Source organism: Hylobates moloch, unplaced genomic scaffold (genome assembly GCF_009828535.3).
Source record: "Hylobates moloch isolate HMO894 unplaced genomic scaffold, HMol_V3 SCAFFOLD_6, whole genome shotgun sequence".
NCBI classification, from domain to species: domain Eukaryota; kingdom Metazoa; phylum Chordata; class Mammalia; order Primates; family Hylobatidae; genus Hylobates; species Hylobates moloch.
In genome coordinates this window covers 150,419,007-150,437,986 of record NW_026652281.1, presented here as the reverse complement: position 1 = coordinate 150,437,986, position 18,980 = coordinate 150,419,007, and the positions used below count along the sequence as shown (strand labels likewise).

Genomic DNA, 18,980 nt, shown 5'->3' with positions numbered 1-18,980 from the left:
CAGGGCCTTTGCTGTGGCTGAAGGACCGGCATTGGCGGCACCTTCTTTCCCCTCTGCCCTGCACTCCGGCCCCGCCGGAGTCAGAGCTGACTTGCTGCAGGTTGGGGAGAGGACAGAAGCTAGGACGGTGGCGAAACCTCATCTCGTCGCAGTCCGGAAGGTAAACTTGGACCCGGCAGGCACTTCCTAAAGTCCAAGTGGCCCTCTCTGAAGAATAAACCTGATTTTCCTCCGGACGCGGACAAAGGAGGATTCGCTCACAACTAGCCTGTAACGAAGATTCCCTATTTTCGTGGTTAGGAAAAAAAAAAGGAAGCCCTCCGGGAGAGACATGTGCCCTAATATTTCTCTCAGCGCGTTTGAGAGTTTGCTCTCCTACCAGCCTCGGGTTCTAGGCGCCCCGCACCCTCATCCTGGCTCCCCGTCTCTTCTCTCCACCCTCCAGGACCCCTAAAGGGGCGGCGGGGCCCAAGCCGAGGGCGCTGCGCCTGACCCCGAGCGGAAAGGCCCCAGTCTAGGTCCTAATGCGGGTGGCGTCTCCTTTGACAGGCGGCGTTTGGGGACAACAGCGGGGACGAGAGATAAGGTGACATACCAGAGCAGATTTGGTGCGCGCGCTGATACTCCTCTCCCGACAGGAAACGCGGAGCTATTTAAAAGACCCTATCGATTACTTTATCTTTCCTGGAGGAAAGCTTCTTGCGGAGAGACAAAAGATGTTCCCTACCTAAAGACACAAGGCCACACAACGGAGGGTCTGCACAGGCGACGCACAATTCGGTGCGGAGAAGGCAAAAACACATTGACGATTAGAGTGCACAAACGTGTGTGTTCCCAGAGCAGATCCAGAGTGCGGCAGGGACGCTGGGGGCGGCGAGGGGCACCCACAGTATGGTCTTTTGTGCCCTTGGAAAGATTTTTTTCACCGTATGCGCGTAAAACATGCACACACAGAAAAAGTGACTGTGGACTTAGGGCGCGTGTGTGTACCCGTGTCGTTTCAGCGAATTTAAAGCACATCAGGCCGGGCGCCGTGGCTCACGCCTGTAATTCCAACATTTTAGGAGGCCGAGGCGGGCTGATCATCTGAGGTCAGGAGTTCGACACCAGCCTGGCCAACATGGTGAAACCCTGTATCTACAAAAAATACAAAAATTAGCCGGGCATGGTGATGCGTGCCCGTGATCTCAGCTACTCGGGAGGCTGAGGCAGAAGAATCGCTTGAACCCGGGAGGCGGAGGTTGCAGTGAGCCGAGATCATACCACTGCACTCCAGCCTGGGCGACAAGAGCGAAATTCCGTCTCAAAAAAAAAATAATAAAATAAAATAAATAAATAAAGCACATCAACTCCACATTCAAAGCGGGTTACTGGTGGCTGTAGATGTATCCCATAGACACAGGTCTAAAATGTAAACGCTCCATCGTGCTCCTTTTAAGGGCTTGAATGTCTGCAACTGTCATGTGTACACTTAAAGTATGGGATGTGTCAACACGACGCTTTCTAGAGCGCTCGTTTCGTGTCTGAATCCCCGCATTTCGCCAATTTGCTAGGAGCACAGAACGCCCTCTGCGAAAGGCGGCTGCTGATCCCGAATTTGCTCCGGTATCGCGCAGCTTGTTGGCCTCCGGGTCCCCCGTGCCATGCCCCCGGGAGGCTCTCCACAGACACCGGTTGCGCCGAATTATACGAGACTGAATGGGTGTGTGTGTGTGTGTGTGTGTGTGCAACACAACAATTTGCCAGCTGCTGACTACAATGCGCTCCGCCGGGCGGTGGAAACTTCGCTGCGTTAACGCACAGCAGGTTGGAGGGCACGACCTGGAAGGAAGGAAGAGGCGAGGAGGGAAAGGCGGCGACCCTAGGCCCGCTGGCCAGCCGTTTCCAGCACCAATTCAGCACTGATCCGGCCGCAGCAGCACAGCGCTGGGGGCTCCCGGTGGTTTCGGCCAGAGCCGCGGAGGCTGCCCGGTGGTAGGTGCGACCCTTCACCTCTCCAGGGAGCGGCAGCTGACGACCCAACCCACTCGCAGCGCTCCCGTCGGCCCCGCTGGTCCCCCGCGCGGGCACAAAAACAGGCGGCCGTTAGCCAGCTCTCTTTTCCCAAACCTGAACCGCCAAGCCGAAGGTTCTTCCAAAGTCGCGGTTCCCCGGGCTTCACACCCGCCGGGCAGGCGTGAACCAGCCCCAGGACAACCATTTTCCTCTTCACTGTATCTGAATCGTTGTCCATCTGACTCGAATGTCACCTGATTTTCCCAGCTGTGACCTCCAGCGACGGGACTCCGAGGAACTGATTCCAGCGTCTCGATTCTCTCCGCCTCTCCGCCCGTTTTGGCTGAAGCGGTTTGCAGCCGTCGGGGCAGAAGGGGTGGGATGTGGCAGCCACCAGCCCCAGCCCAGAGAAGAAAAGAGGACGAAATTAATGCGAAAGGACACCGGAAGTCTGAAAGCGACTCCCTCGGATCCTCGGACTCCGAGGCAAACCCTAACACTAGTTTGAAAGCCGATCATATCCATATCCACTAATCCAGGACAAATTCGGGTTGGGAAACGTACTCCCCAGACCATAAGAAAACGGACTTACAACAAAACAAAACTGACAAGGACAAAATGCAAAGGAGTTTGCGAAACGTAATTGCTCTCAGAAAATATATGTATAGATATACATCCTATAATATGATTTAAATTTGAAAAAAAAGTCTCTAACAGGATATATTTTTAAAACCAGTGGCAGCTTGGGAGGGAGTGGGGATTAGCTGCGAAGGGGAGAAGGAAGCATTTTTGAGGTGACGTAAATGTTTTTGTATCTTGATTATGGTGGCTGTTATGGGGGCGCGCATCCAAGTGTCAAGACTCATCGAACTGTACACTTTTGTTCTAGGTATATTAGACCTCAATAAAGTGGATTTTAAACCTAAATAAGCCGGGTAACAGCTTTGCCTGGGTGGCTGGGGGAGAGGCTTGGGACACTTTACATTGATCTCCCTCTTATGCATGTTCATTTTGGTTTGGTTTTGTTCTTATAATGTATTATTTATTCAAAAATATATCATTAGCAGAGTGATGTAAATATAAAACAATTGTTAAAGAAACCAACAAAAGCGGGAACAAGATACACTTGTGCATCCTGTTAGAGGCATAAGAATAAGCACTCGCTGTCCAAGCTCATAAAATATTTTGGAAACGAATGTCATTCAGCTATGTTTTTTGTGTGTTTTTTTGCTCGTATGTTTAACATCAACGAGAAATGAGGACCCAAAACTTATCCAGTGGTTACATGTGGTGTGTGTGGCTGTCATCTCCTCAGGACTGGCTACTGAAGGCCACAGGAGCAGGAGCACCAAAGGCTCCCTGGATGTTGAGTCCCAGCCGGTGAGCAGCACACAGCCCCCGCTTGCAGCAAAGATGTGGTGGCCGGCTGCACTGTGGGGGAAGGCTAGGCCTGGACAGGAACCTCAGATCTCACCGGGGGATGAGAGTGGTATCCCCCTGCAGCTGGAGTCCCTGCTGGCTTGAGAGGCTCCAGGCTGTGCCACCCTTGGGCAGACCGCAAACTTCAGGGAGCTGCCAGGATCACTGGCGACAAGGGTCCCCACCGTGTTTGGAGAAACTAGGTATGAAATATTTCCATTTATATCCCTACCCCGGCCCCAGACAGGAAAGTCACTTTGACCTTGTTAGGTCAGATTCCAGATCGGGTTCAGATTCAGGGCTATTTCAGAGAGATTTTTAGAGGCTGGCTCTCAGGAGAAGGAAGGACAGTGGGCTGAAGGCCAGGGGTCAGGAAATCTAGGAACTGCTAAACTCCCCTGCTGGCCTGCGGGAATGCCCGGGTGGGGCTACCAAGGCTATAAGCCAGTTTCATCTTCCCACTTTGCCACCTTCTCACAGGGACCAGGCTCTGCATCCTCAGTGACCACAAGACTTGGGCCTGCCCTCTAGTTTGTCCATACCTGCCCCCTCCCTTGACCCATACTGTCCAAGACCCCAAGACCAAACCACAAGTCAGGAGACATCTTGAGGGCAGCCAGTGCCACCGGGGTCCTGTTCCTGGATAGTACTAGACAAAGGCCACCCTTCCTCCCCTCTCTCTAGGGCTCCGCTGACCACCCTACGCAGTCTTCCTACACCAAGGGCTTCACTGCCACCCCTTCACAGAGATTTCACTGCATCGCTGCTTCGGCTGCCTGTCTCAAACTGTACACACCTTTGATTCTTAAACTCCAAGATTAGGATGGGCCCCAGAAATTTGCATGTTTAATATGTACCTCAGAGGATTCTGGCCTAGATATTTCTACAGCCCCAAAAGTAAAAAGGAAACTGTCCCAAAAAGGGTATTATGGAAAGTGTCATCTTTATTCTTGACTTGCCCCCCAATTATTCTTCCCCTGAAGCTTTCATCACCAAAAAACCCATAGACCCATATGTGTACATATGCCCATATTTAAAATACAAATTCTGCACCTAGTTTGCTATTTAAAGTATCTCAAAACATATCCACAAGAATACATATGAATGTAACTAATTCTTTCTCATGGCATAGGGTATTCTGGTCTATTGGTACAACATAATTTTTTAACCAGTCCTCAAATATATATATATTGGTTTTTTTAACATGTTTTGATTCTTAAAAAAATTAAAAACTGCTATGAAAATACTTTTCTTTGTATACATGTATATACCTATAGAATGGAATCCTAGAAATGAAAATATTTGTTCAAAGAGCTTATATTTGTTCAAAATTAAAATTTTTAATTTTGGCAGTACCAAATTGCTCCAAAGAGGTTTACCAGTTTACAATGTAGAAGCATGACGAGGCAACTATTACACTCTTTGATCTTCGTCAGTCTGATAAGTAAAAACATTTGCCTCTCTGTGTTTTACTTTGCTTTTCTTTATTTCTTTTTATTTTTTCCAGCAAGGCTCTGCTACTCTTCGTCATTTTTTAAATATTTTTGCTGGATCATTTTCTTATTGATTTACAGGTATTCTTTCCATACTGTGGAAATCAGTATTTTGTCAAGTATTTCCAGCATTTTTCCTGAGTATAGTTTTCTCTTGGATTCTATTAACGGTATTTTTGCTGTGCATAGATTTATTTTTATGCAATCAGGTTTATATAATTCATCTTTTATAGTTTCTAGGTCTTTTGTTCTCTTAATCCACCCTCTCAAATATACAAGCACTCCAAAATTATTATTTTAATTATCTGTAGCACTTTTGTGTTTCATTTTTAAGGTCTAAATGTTTGATCTATCTGAAATTGAACGTATTTGGATAAGAAAAATCCATCACATTTTCCTTATGTTAACATCATTTTATTTTGAAAGCATATTGTCATATAGACCATCCCCCCTCCCCCAAATAGCATAATATTACAATTGGCGGGGACTTATTTCTATCTTAACCAGTTTTACTTTGTTGGTTAGACAACTACCCACATGCCTGTCTACCTCTGCCCACCATCCAGGTGAGTTCAGGTAACAACCTGAGATGTCTCCCTGGATAGTGTCGCTGGAAAGGAACGCTGGGTACACTTCATACCACCAAGGAGACAGACACAAAACTGGGGACCAGACAGGAAAAGAGACATGCTCAAGGTGAGCCAACCGCTGAAAAGGCAGGACCGCACCCACCTCGGGCTCAGAGGCCAGCGCTCTTTCTGACACACGCCTGTCTTTTTCAGGGTCTGTGCATCTTGAGCTGTGCAACCTCAGCACCTGGTACACAGTGGGCACCCAGTCAATGTAGGTGAAGGGATGGAGAAAATCAGGCCAAGAATCCAACAGTGACCAGGCTGCGGAATCAGTTGGCAGCTGTGTGTAAGCTATGATCCGCTCTTTTAGCCTCTCCCCTCACAGCCACACACACACACACACACACACACACACACACACACACACATACGCACAGTATCCACTAGCCATGTGGATCTGCTCCTTCCTTCTGTGGGCTCTAGGCCCTTCCTATGGCTGAGCAAGTTTCCATGGACAGCTCTTAAAGCAGCTTGGGGACTTTCTGCCTGTCCTAGCTGGCTAGCAGGGGGCTGGGGAGGGGTGGAGGGGTTGAGGGAAGGAAGCCAAAACCCAGCCAGGCAATAGAGAGTTAACATTTCCAGGGCTCTGCTCAGATGGCCCAGAAAGCAGGATTGACTACATAGAGTTTGTGGGCTCAGCGCAAAATAGAAATGTGGAGCCTCTGATTAAAAACTTATTAAGAGTTTTAAGACAGCAACAGCGGAACATTAAACCAAGCTCAGGCCCTGTGAGACTACACAGATGCCATGCCCATGAAGGATAGGGTTAATTATGGGGGAGGGGGAAGAAGGGCCCTTTCAAGGACTCTAAAGGTTCAGACTGTAAGGTAGAAGTGGGCTGGAGGAGTATTCATAATAGACAAAATGTGGAAATAACCCAAATGTTTACCAAGTGATGAATGGACAAAGTGTGGCATAGACATACAATGGAATATTATTCAGCCATTAAAAGGAACAAGATGCTGATATGTGCTACAGCATGGACGAACTTTGGAAACATTATGTTAAGTGAACGCTGCGAGACACAAACAGCCACATACTGCATGATTCCATTTGTATGAAATGTCCAGAACAGGCAAATCTATAGGAGCAGAAAATAGATTTACGATTGCCTAGGGCTGGGAAGGTAGGAGAGGGGATTGGAGTTGACGGCTAAAGACCACAAGTTTCTTTTTGGGGTGATAAAAATGTTCTAAAATTGTGGTGTTGGTTTCACAACTCTGTGGACATACTAAAAATCACTGAATTGTATACTTTAAATGGGTGGATTGTATGGTATGCGAATTATATCTCGATAAAGCTGTTATCAAAATAGGAGAGGGAGAGGAGAAGGGAGAGGAAAAGCGGGAGAGCGAGGGAAGGGGAAGGCGGAAGTGAACTGAACGCATGTTAAATTCCTCTCTCCCCCTCTCTCTCTCAAATGAACTTTATGCAGGAAATCTCCCTTGTCTATGAAGGTTTGGGGAGACCTGGCATCTCAAATCCAACAGCCTGGTCCTCTTCCTTGGCTGCAGGGTGGGGAGTGATGGTGGGGGTCTTGCTCTTCCTCCAGTTGGTATGGTCTTGGGCGCAGCGACGTGCAATAGAAGAAAACAGTCTCAGCTCTAGGGTCAGTTGGGTGTTCGAATCCTAACACCCTGACACTGTCCTTTCCCGTCTGTGTGACCCTGAGCAACTTACTCCACGTCTCTGAACCTCATTCTCCTCAGGCCTGCAGTCGGAATAAGACGATCCGTGACGAGGTCCGTGAGAGCGCCACGCACACCCCGTGGGCACTGAACAAGCGTGGAAATGAGAAGGATTTCATGCCAGCTGAGCCACCTGAATGAGGCGCGTCCCGAGGCGGGAAAAATCCGGTGCCGCGGAGGCCGCCTGGACTCTTCTGGAGCCAAGGGCGAGGTCGGCGGCCCTCAGAGTCGCCCCCCGCCCCCAACTCCCGGCCAGGAAGGAAGCCGGGGCGGCGGAGGGGCCCAGTGGCCGGCCCGGCGCGGAGGCGGAGGCGGAGGCGGAGGCCGGGAGTGCGGCGCGCAGCCGGAGCTGCTCATCCATCAGCCGGACGAAGAGCAGAGTCGCGGTCTCGGCCCTCTGTTTGCTTTCTCGCCAATTATTGCAGCGCCGCAGCCCCTTTGTTGATACAGTAGTCCGAAAAAGTGCTAATGTTCATTTATCAGGGGGCCAGCCGGGGACTCCCACGAGTTGCGATTCTTCCCAAAATATAAACATGGGGCGAGCGTCCCAGACAGAAACTCCCATCTGTTTCCCCCGCGCGGGCCGAGAGCGAGGCGTTGTTGAAGATAAAGCCGCGGATAACGCCGCCTGTCTCCAATGGACGTCTCCCCGGCGCATTAATGACATTCCCGGTGATAGTTCCAGCTTATCTTTCAATTAATCATATATACCTTTTGCGGCCAGCCCTGCTGATTGCACGAAAGGGGGGCCGGCTCCGGCTGCGCCGATCGCTTTTCAATTAATAATAATTTATTCACAGAGAATGCGCTCGAGCCACCCTGGAATTTGGATTATCTTAAAGCACCAACTCCTTAAAAGTCAAGGAAATACACAGATAGATTTTCGATCTCTCCTCTCTCCTTTTGTCTCTCTCTGCCTTTCTCGAGGCTGAAGGCTGTTTGTTTGTCCTGCTAGTTTGGTCAAAGTGCGGCGCAGAGAGGCGGCCAGGTTGGGTCAGTGGCCCCTGGGAAAAAAGATGTGTCCCTGTTGGGGGCCAGAGAATCAAGTTTCCTTCCACCCAACCCCCAACTATTGCAACTTCTATTTAGACCTATTTAGAGGGATTTTTTTTTTTTTCTTAACTCACTCGGAAACAGTGAGGACTAGAAAGAAAAGTTGCAAATGGCTCTCGGACTTTCCTCTAAGGAGACCAGCATGGGTCTCCCCAATTTCTATTTCGCACGTATTTGTCCGTTTTTTCCCCATCTCCTCTCTCCTGCAACACCAAGACCTTTCTGGAAGCTAAGAGAAATCATTACCCGATTCACAAAGAGCATAGAGAGTGTAAAAGTCACTGATCTTGTTCAAATAAGGAAGGTTTTTTTTCCTTCCCTTTTTGTAACACCTGACCCACAGGACTGACAGTTCTAGAGGCCCCTTTACCCGAAAATAGGAAATAAATCCTTGCCACGTTGATTTGCAAGGGCAATGCTAATTTTTTTTCTTTCTCCAGAGCTCTCAAAAAAAAAAAAAAAAAACCTAACTAAAAACAGGGATCCCGGATGTAGCCTCGATGTCCCCCATTAAACGGTAATATTTCAGGCGTCGGCTCACACTAATCTTTCAAACTGTCATCGCGAGCCGCCCGGCCAGCAGATTCACTTAACAGCGCTCCCAGGACCCTCGTTCCGAGCTCTTTTCAGCGAGACATTTAATTGAATCGGATGTGGCTCGTTTGCCAGACGTCACCGCCTGGGCGATAGGCATCCTCTCCAACGCCCCCCCCCCCGCCCCCGCTCCGAAAACAATCTTCAAAGGCAAGGCGGGCCCCCAAGCTAGGTTAATTTAGAGTCATAACGGTAACGTGGCCAAAAGTCCAGGCGAGGAAGGGCCGCAAGGCCGCTGACATGCAGCTCCGTCCAAGGAGAATTTGGGTTGGAAGGTGAAGAGCTGGGGGGACGAGGTTTCCTGGGCCTTGAACGCCCCACATTTAAGAAAAGGCATCCTCCACAGACTGGGCTAACAATTCCAGACCCCCCAGTAGTCCCTGGCTCAGAAACTCGAGGCGTGATTTCGGCGTGGCAGCCCAGGCCTGTTACTGACGGCTGGCGCCTAGAAGCCGGGGTCAGGGCGTTGCGCGCTTCCTGGGCTGCCCTGCGGGGCTCACCTCTCCATCGCCCTAGCATGGAGGCCCCAGGGCCTGGGAGTATGGCTTTGATGAGGGGCAGGAAAAGTCCCAACATCAGGCCAATGCTTGACTTCACTTGCGTCGGCGTCTCAGACCGCACACTGTCGCGTTTGAGCACCCAAGATGTAAGTTCTGGACAGACACTATTTTGTCTCCATACATTGTGCGTTTCCTCCGCACCTTGGGCGCGCGTGCGGGAGCTGTGTCTTTAGGTGGTTTTTGGCTCTGCGCCGCCTTTATTCTACTCCAAGCGCCTCCTGCCAACCCGCACTCCGCAAAGAGCCAAGCCCTCCACATCCCCATTCTCAGCAAGTCCACGCGTCCCGCCCAGCTTCCCGCCCGCGGTTCCCTGCACCAGCTAGGGCCGTGAGAAGCCAAAGCTTTTCCACTGACAAATCCTGTCATCCCCAGCTCTCTAGAAGGCGTCCTTAACCTGGGCCCGCTGTGACTGCCCGGACTCCTGAATTGAAAGCAAAATAAAACTCCTCCCTGCAGTGTTCTGGGGAATGGAGAAGACCCCAAGCTTTCATCAGACCTCCCAAGGAGTGCGGGGACCCAGAGAAATGAGACCACCCGGGCAGGATCTGGCCATGTAGCTGGCACTCCCGAAACTCTGGCAGATTTGTCTGACTTCTGTGCCCTACTCTACTGACCCTGGGCTAAAAATGATCACGATCACCCCACTTGCCCTGCCCTTCCCCCACGTGCCTGACCGAGCCGCAGGGGTGCCCCACTCGGAGTCCGGCCCAGAGGCCTCAGAGAAATCCTGGTCTAGCTGGGCTCAGAGGAGCCCTGCCTCCCTGAGAGCTAAACCTGGGCTAGGGCCCTGAAACCTCGAGGTTGGCAGAAGCCTGAGGGCCTTGCTGCTAGGCAGGGAGGGCACGGGAAGGAGGGAGGTGGGATCGCTGGCCTCCAAACAGGGGAAACAAGGTGGCTGGTAGCTAGGGCACTCCACAAGACAGGTGTCTCCTGGGAAGCTGAGCTTACCAGCTGGGATTCCTGATTTATTTCATTATTAAGGGGAGAGGCATTTCCCTGGGAGGGTACTGGCAGTGACTGATGCCCCCTGGAGTTGTGCTGTGCATAACACTACTGTAGGAGGCAGCAACTCCTATCCCACCTGGCCATCACTCACCTTGCCCTTACTTTCGTTGACTCGCCCAGAAGCACTCAGAGCCTGGGGCATGACTGGCCCTGTAGGCCAAGCCAAACAGAACCCCCGAATTGTCCAGAATCTCGCCCTGCTGCTATCCCCAAAGCCAGCCCTGTCCTCCAGGCTTCTCTTCCTATTCAGACTCTCCCTCATCCCACCACCTTCAGTAATAAGGCCTTCCTCAAATCACTCCCCTCCCCACCGCTTCCCACCCCATCCTTCTCTCTTCCATTCTGGTTTGGGTGCTGACGAATATTTCTTCAAACCCACACCCAGCCAGCCCTACCCAGAGGCCTGACTCTGCATGCCTCTGGTAGGCTTTTCAGGCTCACGTTAGGGAGCAAACGCAGGCTGCAGGAGCAAAAGGAGACCCTTGCAAATGCGTCGTGGCCCCTTTAAAAAAGCTGAGCAGGGCTTTTTTTTTTTTTTTTTTTTTTAGCCTTATGACTATATTAGGTGACACGAAACTGCTCATCGCTCCTGTCATCGAGGCCCCTGGCCCAATGGCAGGCTGAGTCCCCCTCCTCTGGCCTGGTCCCGCCTCTCCTGCCCCTTGTGCTCAGCGCTACCTGCTGCCCGGACACATCCAGAGCTGGCGGGCGGGTGCGCGGGCGGGCGGCGGCACCATGCAGGGAAGCTGCCAGGGGCCGTGGGCAGCGCCGCTCTCTGCCGCCCACCTGGCGCTGTGAGACTGGCGCTGCCACCATGTTCCCCAGCCCTGCGCTCACGCCCACGCCCTTCTCAGTCAAAGACATCCTAAACCTGGAGCAGCAGCAGCGCAGCCTGGCTGCCACCGGAGAGCTCTCTGCGCGCCTGGAGGCGACCCTGGCGCCCTCCTCCTGCATGCTGGCCGCCTTCAAGCCAGAGGCCTACGCCGGGCCCGAGGCGGCTGCGCCGGGCCTCCCAGAGCTGCGCGCAGAGCTGGGCCCCGCGCCTTCACCGGCCAAGTGTGCGTCTGCCTTTCCCGCCGCCCCCGCCTTCTATCCGCGTGCCTACAGCGACCCCGACCCAGCCAAGGACCCTCGAGCCGAAAAGAAAGGTGAGGAGGAAACACAGGTCCCCTTCTCCCCTCCTGGGTCGCTTTCGTCCCAAAGAAATTCAGGGCCAGGAGGAGGAGACACGCGCCCCTGGGCCGAGGGCTGGGCTCCGGCGGGGGGTTCAGAATGTAAGATGCCTGGTGGTGTCGCCAGGCTCCCGCGCCCTGCGTCCAATCGGAGGTTCAGAGGAAATGCCGGATTGAAAGGATCAGAAGCAAGAGACCAAAAAACGTTTCCCCCCGGCCTAACAAAGCCCCGGGCGGCTTCGGCTCTGCTCCTGGGTCTGGTAGGAAGTTGAGAAATCGGTTTATGGTAGACAGAACAGAGAGACAAGCAGATAATCTCTGTTTTTAAATCTGCTTTGGATTTACGGATCTTTTTAAGGATCTGATGAGAACCGCTAAACAGAAATTGAAATGTTACTCACCAGACACGCTTTTGCGTACAATCGGAGATGGGTCCTGGACCTTCTTTCTGCAGCCCGCCCGCGATCCGGGTTTCTGGGGCCTTTCCTTCTTTGCGCCAGGAAAGTGGAGTCTGGGATCGAGGTCCTTGATTTTAAAATGGGATACTGCGGACCCTCAGGAATCTGACTTCGCTTTATTTTTTCAGCACAACTTCCTGGCGCGGCCAGGGCGGAGAAGTTCCCTCGTGGAAAAGTTAGGAAATACTGCGCTGCCGCGGGCACAGGGGAGTGGACGAGATGAGTGCGGGATCATCCCGCAGGCCATCCCAGGATCGGGGAGGGAGGCCGGCCCCGCTGCAGAAAGGGGCCTGCTGGGAGACCCCCCAGCCCAAGGCAGGAGCCTGTGGAATCCCGGGAGGCCGCAGGCGCTGGGCGAAGGGCCGCTGAGAGCCGGGAGAGAATTCGTAGGCTTGTTGAGGAGCAGAGGCCTAGGAACAAATTCGGGCGGGCACGGCGGCTAAAACTGATCGCTACCAATTCGAGGAAGCCGGCAAGGCAGGTTCCGAGGCCGCCTGCCCACCCGCGGCTTCTGGACACTGCGCAAACCCTGCTGCGGCCAGGCTGGAGCCTCCGATCACCAAACCAACACTCCCTGGCCTTCTGTTTCTTGATTCCTTAATTTTGAGATAAGACCGTCCCTAGGAGTGAGGCCTCGGCCTCTGTTCATTTAACTTCTCAAATCAAACTAGCTCTAATTCAGTTCACCCCAGAGCATCACCTGGTTTTGTTTTTTGTTTTTTTGTTTTGTTTTGTTTTGTTTTTGCAGCCTGAAATTTTAAGTCACCGTCTGTCTCCCTCACCAGGGTGTGAACTGCCCCGAGGGCAGAGACCTCTCGTTTTGTTCTCCAGCGCCTTGAGCCAGCCTGACAAATGCTGAGTGAGACGTGTCGGTGGCTCCCAGTGCACTTGGCAGAGTGAGCCGCAGCCAGCTGGGCGCTCCAGGCAGGACACAGTGGCCTCCACGAGGATCCCTTACCATTATTGTGCGGCTGCGCTCCGTAGCTCAAGCCGCTCTTACCAAGCGTCTCTCTGCCTCTCTGTTCCCCCTCAGAGCTGTGCGCGCTGCAGAAGGCGGTGGAGCTGGAGAAGACAGAGGCGGAAAACGCTGAGCGGCCCCGGGCGCGACGGCGGAGGAAGCCGCGCGTGCTCTTCTCGCAGGCGCAGGTCTATGAGCTGGAGCGGCGCTTCAAGCAGCAGCGGTACCTGTCGGCCCCCGAACGCGACCAGCTGGCCAGCGTGCTGAAACTCACGTCCACGCAGGTCAAGATCTGGTTCCAGAACCGGCGCTACAAGTGCAAGCGGCAGCGGCAGGACCAGACTCTGGAGTTGGTGGGGCTGCCCCCGCCGCCGCCGCCACCTGCCCGCAGGATCGCGGTGCCAGTGCTGGTGCGCGATGGCAAGCCATGCCTAGGGGACTCGGCGCCCTACGCGCCTGCCTACGGCGTGGGCCTCAATGCCTACGGCTATAACGCCTACCCCGCCTATCCGGGTTACGGCGGCGCCGCCTGCAGCCCTGGCTACAGCTGCACTGCGGCTTACTCCGCCGGGCCTTCCCCGGCGCAGCCGGCCACTGCCGCCGCCAACAACAACTTCGTGAACTTCGGCGTCGGGGACTTGAATGCGGTTCAGAGCCCCGGGATTCCGCAGAGCAACTCGGGAGTGTCCACGCTGCATGGTATCCGAGCCTGGTAGGAAAAGGACCCGCGTGGCGCGACCCTGACCGATCCCACCTCAACAGCTCCCTGACTCTTCGGGGGGAGAAGGGGCTCCCAACATGACCCTGAGTCCCCTGGATTTTGCATTCACTCCTGCGGAGACCTAGGAACTTTTTCTGTCCCACGCGCGTTTGTTCTTGCGCACGGGAGAGTTTGTGGCGGCGATTATGTAGCCTGCAGTGAGTGATCCTGCAGCCTGGTGTCTTAGCTGTCCCCCCAGGAGTGCCCTTCGAGAGTCCATGGACACCCCCGATGGAACGACCAGTGAATTGGGACTGAGCTCGGGCACGCGGGGACTGAGATCTGGCCGCCCATTCCGCGAGCCAGGGCCGGGCGCCCGGGCCTTTGCTATCTCGCCGCCGCCCGCCCACGCACCCACCCACCCGTATTTATGTTTTTACCTATTACTGTAAGAAATGAGGATCCCCTTTCCATTAAAGAGAGTGCGTTGACCCCGCACGTGTGCTTCTTTCAGCTTGCTGCGCTTCAGAAACAGGAGAGAGGTGGCCGCCCGGGATTGGTCTCAGATCTCAGGCACAGGCATTCGCTGAGCAAATTGATAACATTGATACTAATAAAAACTAACTCTTGCTGGAACCATACTGGTTCCGTGTCGGGCACTTTCTGAGATTGTCTCATATAATCCTCAATAATCCAAAAAAAAAAAAAAAATCGTATTTTAAAGTTTAGAAGCTGAGGCCCGGAGAGGTTTAATGACTTACCTACGAGCAAATAGCCAGTACTAATCTAACTCAGGTTAAATTCTGGATGCGTCACTTCAGAGACCGCCTTCCCTGTGCTCCCAAGCTCCCCTCCTTGAATCCTAATGTGTGCCAGGCACGGTTCCAGGCACTGGGCATTAAATGGACAGCCAAAGAACCTGGGCCCTCTGTAGCTGGAGAGCACCGTGATCATCCCACTTAAAAGAACTCCTTAGCCTGTTTACAGATGGAAAAGCCAAGAACCCAAACACTTGTCAAGCGTTCTCAGGCTCCTCAGATGCCCCCAGATGCCACACCAGGGCCTCATCAGCTGCCCGTGGGACTGAGTGCGAGGCTGGACCCCAGAGAGGTGTCCTGCAGATGGTGCTCACCTCCAGCTGCGGTGAGGCCCCATAAATTCACATGGTCAAGGGAGCCCCTAAGCCCTAACCTTACTGATGTCCTTTCCTTAGGGCATTTAATTTCACCATAGTTCTGACCAACAAATGTTACTACTGTCCTGATTTTATAGATGAGAAAACTGACGCTCAGTGAAATCAAGTTTAAACCCTGCTTGTTATGGGACTTGCCCACTGCATGCCTCGGTGGTGGTGGTGGTGGTGGTGGTGGTGGTGGTGGTGGCTGTTGTTTATCTGTAAAATGAGGATAACAAACACACCTTGCTCCATCCAGGATCGCCAGTCAGCAGGTGCTGGGACCTGACCTCCAGCTCCTCTATCACCAGCCCCAGAGCTTGAGGAACTGACCCGGGATCTTTTTAAGATGCGTCTTTAAAAGGGACCAAAGCCAGAGGGAGTTGAGGATTTGTTTTCTCACTGGATATGGGTTTTTCTGATATTTTGCCCAGGAAGCACTGACTTGGAGGCCTGGGGCATTGGGGCATCCAGCTGAGAGCTCCCTGACGCAGCCAAAGCATTGCTTGTGGCAGCCAGGGACCGAGTGCTTCTCAATGTTCCCCTGACTCCCAGTAAGAGTTGCCAGGCTGGCCTGGCACAACCAGGAGCTGTCCTACTGCCTCACCAGGAACCATGCAGCCCCGACAGTGCCTGCGTTGTCTCTCTGGGTAAGTGCCACAAGCCCGTGGAAGAGGGGAGGATGCCAGGAGGTTCTTAGTACAACCACTGTCTATACCCAGTGTTACCACTGGACACAGTAGGATACAAGGGCAGTGGAGTGCGGCAGTCTACCATCGCAGGGTTCTGGGCTGTGCTGTGGGAAGGAAGAGGAAAGGGCTGTGCTCAAGGCTTGGCTGAGTAGAAGAAGGGACCTGAAGGTCCGGGCCAGCTGGCAGCTGGAGAGGGCCATCAGGAGTGGGAGCGGGATGACCAGCTCAGCCCTGGCATTCTGCCTCCTGGGCCTACGACCCTGCTGTGACCCTGCTGCAAGTCTCTAACATGTTCCCATCTCAGTCTTACAGAGGGACACGCTGAGGCTCCTCCAGGTTGCCAGACCAGCTCCTAAGCAGGATGGTGCTCTCCTGCTAGGCAGCCCCAGCCCACAGCCCCAGCAGGCGGCCTAACTCACACAACTGGGAAATTCTTCTATCCGAAATGACCCACATTTGCTCTTAACCAGATCACTGTGGCCTCTGTCCTGCACTCCTGTGGGCCTTTTTCATCTTACAGGTGTCTGCAGTAACATTAGAAACAATATTTATTTCACTTAACCTTATACCACGAGGATTTCTCCATGATACCTCCCTTTTTATGTGTCATACTCTCCCTTCGGGGACCAGCTGAGTGACCCAGGATCTCCTGCAGCTTTCCCAAGGCACTCACAAAGGCTAACAACGGCTGGCTGGCATCTGCCAGGGCTCACCAAATGCCAGCACCCCCGGCTAAGTGTATACAGGAGTTCTCTCACCTAACCCATCTTCATTTGCAGACCGGGAAACTGAGGAGGTTACGTGGGTGGCCAAGATCATCCAGTCCCTAAGCGGGAACGGGAGCTGGGAAACACACAGGACACATACTGGGGAGCGTGTTCCTGAAGCCAGAGCCCGCCACACTGCGGATGTCTCTCCAATAAAGATGCAGCCAGACTGGCTCCCGGCCGCGCTGAGCGGAACCCAGACTCTTGCCAGTGGGGTGAGGATCTCAGGCCTCACATCCAGCCTCATGATGGGGCAAGCTGTAGATGGCAGAACTCAAGGAGGCGGCAGGGACTGCCCTTGCCTGGCTGGGGCGAGGCTTTCCCGCGTGGGTGCTGAGTCAGGGAGCGAGGACTCAGGCCGGGACAGGGTCAGAAGTATCCTAAACTAACAACGCCCCGTGTTTACATGGCGACCCCCAGCCCAATTATATCGGTGATATTTGTTTTGTTTTCAATTGCTAATTGTATAAACGACATGCATTCAGGGTAAGAAAACTCAATCGGCACAGAGAAAAGCAAAACAAAGGAGAAGTGTGGGGCGCCTCCGAGGTGGCAAAGCCAGCGGAGATGAGGGTGGCGCAGGCATGAGCTCTCCATGCCCAGGGCGCCAGGGAGGCACCTAGGGGACTCATTTTATTTTTAGTATTTTTTAAAATCGAACAAGAACACGCCGCAGTTAAAAAAAAATTTGGAGATAAACAGTGATATTAAAAGGAAAAAAATCGGGGAAGGCAGGTAGGTTTATAAAGAAAGGGAAAAAAATCAGCTCGGTGGTTCCCGGCAAAGGCGGGCCGGGGCTGGGGGTCCCCAGCACGAGGCCACTGCCTCCCACGGGCCCCCGCCGCACTGGCTCCGCCGTCCCTTCGTTTCCTTGGGTCATTCCCAGCCCGCAGGCACAGGTTCGGCCAAATCAGAATAGCTCCCGTCCTTTTATTTTGTTTAGATTTCACCTTAAGTCGACGCCACGTTGCGTATCTAAATACCTGTATTTTTTTTTTTATTATTATACTTCAGGTTTTAGGGTACATGTGCACTTTTAAAGGACGCGCAGAAGCCGCAGGGTTCACCGTAGACTCGGAAACTTCAGGCGGGCCCGCGCCGAAGTAGTAGCACGGTCTTCCCCGCAGCACCCGCCCCTCGCATCCTCCCCGAAGCATTCCGGGCTCAGGCCCGGCCCTTCTATGCCGCAGGCAACAGCCTTGTGGCCTCTAAGCCTTGCTGACTCCCCTACCAGGCTGAGCTCCTGGAGAAAGGGGCCTGTGGCCTGCATTTAATTTATCACTCACAGAGTTTACTGCGTGCCAGGCACTGTTCTGAGCTCTTTACAAGTGAACCCATTTAATCCCTTTTTATACCTCTGGGTTCTCGTGAGCAAACAGATGAAGGATTCATTTTAACCCCAGAAAGGAGGAGTACGTTGCCCAGGGTCACACAGCTGGTCAGTGTCAGAGCTTGATTTCAAGCCCAGGCAGGCTGATTCCAGAGCCCCAGTATGTAGTGTGGTCCCATCCCAGTTCAGGACTGGTAAAGAGTAGGCGCCAGGAAATGTTTGTCCATTAAAGAGTACAGACATGATATTAGCTAACAATTCCTGAATAATTTCTATGTGCCAGGCACAACAAATTACCAGAGAAGCACACTTACTCTCTTTGAGCCTGAGAGGAGTCTCAGACGGGATGGTGGCAGCTGGGACTCCGGGGATGCAGTCTGGCCCTCTTGCTGCAACTCAGAGGAGAGCTCACCCCAGTGGTGAGCAGTGAAGAGACCCGAGGGCGAGACCCTCAGATCACCATGGGCTCCTCACCCTGCTGCAGCCCACAGCTGCGTGGAGTCACAGTATGGATTATTGCCTGACATCTGTTGTTGCTTACTTTGTGCCAGCCCCAGGGCTAAATGCTTACCCTGCAAATCTCATTCTGTCATTTTCCAAGGAGGAAATTGAAACCCGGAGAAGTTAAAAACATCACCTACCTGAGGCCACTCCAGTAGTGTGGAGTGGGGAAGCTGGTGCTGGAATCCAGATGGTTCCAGAGAGCCCTAGCTCTTCAACCCACTCTCAGCAGCTGCCAAGCTTGCCCGAAGAGACAAACTGCCTGGAGGCCGGGACAAACCCAAACCCCTGCCTGCCCCAGCTCCCTTGAACTGGACTCCCCAGGGACAGGGCCTGCAAAATTGCATTGGTGTCCAGATGATTCTCATCATTTGGCAGGTTGGAGAACCACAACCGCCACCAGCAGAGGCCCCAGACTGCACGGGCTCCAGTTCTTGAGGGCCTGTGAGAAACTGGAGTCAGATTTCCCCTCTCCAGTCCCTGCTCTTCTATCTCAGGGTCTCTGTGTATTTGTTGTGATCCAGTGGCTGAGGCACAAGCCAGGCAGCCCTGGGGACCCCGGGCAGGAAAGTGGAATGGTGGAGGCTGGGAGAGGGACTCTGGGACATGCCTGTCTCAGTCTGGACCCCAAAGCCGTCCCTGTGGCTTGTGAAGCTCAGGTCCTGCCAGTGCTGCTTTGGAGAGAAGAGCAATTTGGGGGGAATATTCTGAGACAGGCCACTTGTTCTACCCAGATCCTAAACTCCACACCGGAGTCCTGCAGGAAGCAGACTAGGAGCAAACCAGCCT

At 53.2% G+C, this 18,980-nt stretch overlaps 1 protein-coding gene across 3 annotated transcripts; it reads left to right on the top strand.

Moving 5' to 3' along the window:
* The first annotated feature begins 11,130 nt into the window (after positions 1–11,130).
* Positions 11,131–14,218, top strand: NKX2-5 (NK2 homeobox 5). 3 transcript variants are annotated; one of them, XM_032156001.2, is made up of 2 exons: positions 11,131–11,587; positions 13,103–14,218. In XM_032156001.2, exons 1-2 carry the CDS (start codon positions 11,254–11,256, stop codon positions 13,741–13,743), a joined length of 975 nt encoding a protein of 324 aa, XP_032011892.1. In that variant the 5' UTR covers positions 11,131–11,253; the 3' UTR covers positions 13,744–14,218. The 3 variants fall into 3 exon arrangements, with proteins under 3 accessions (XP_032011892.1, XP_032011893.1, XP_032011894.1); XM_032156002.2 differs by having other exon boundaries at positions 12,855–14,218; XM_032156003.2 differs by having other exon boundaries at positions 12,818–14,218.
* Positions 14,219–18,980: the final 4,762 nt, after the last annotated feature.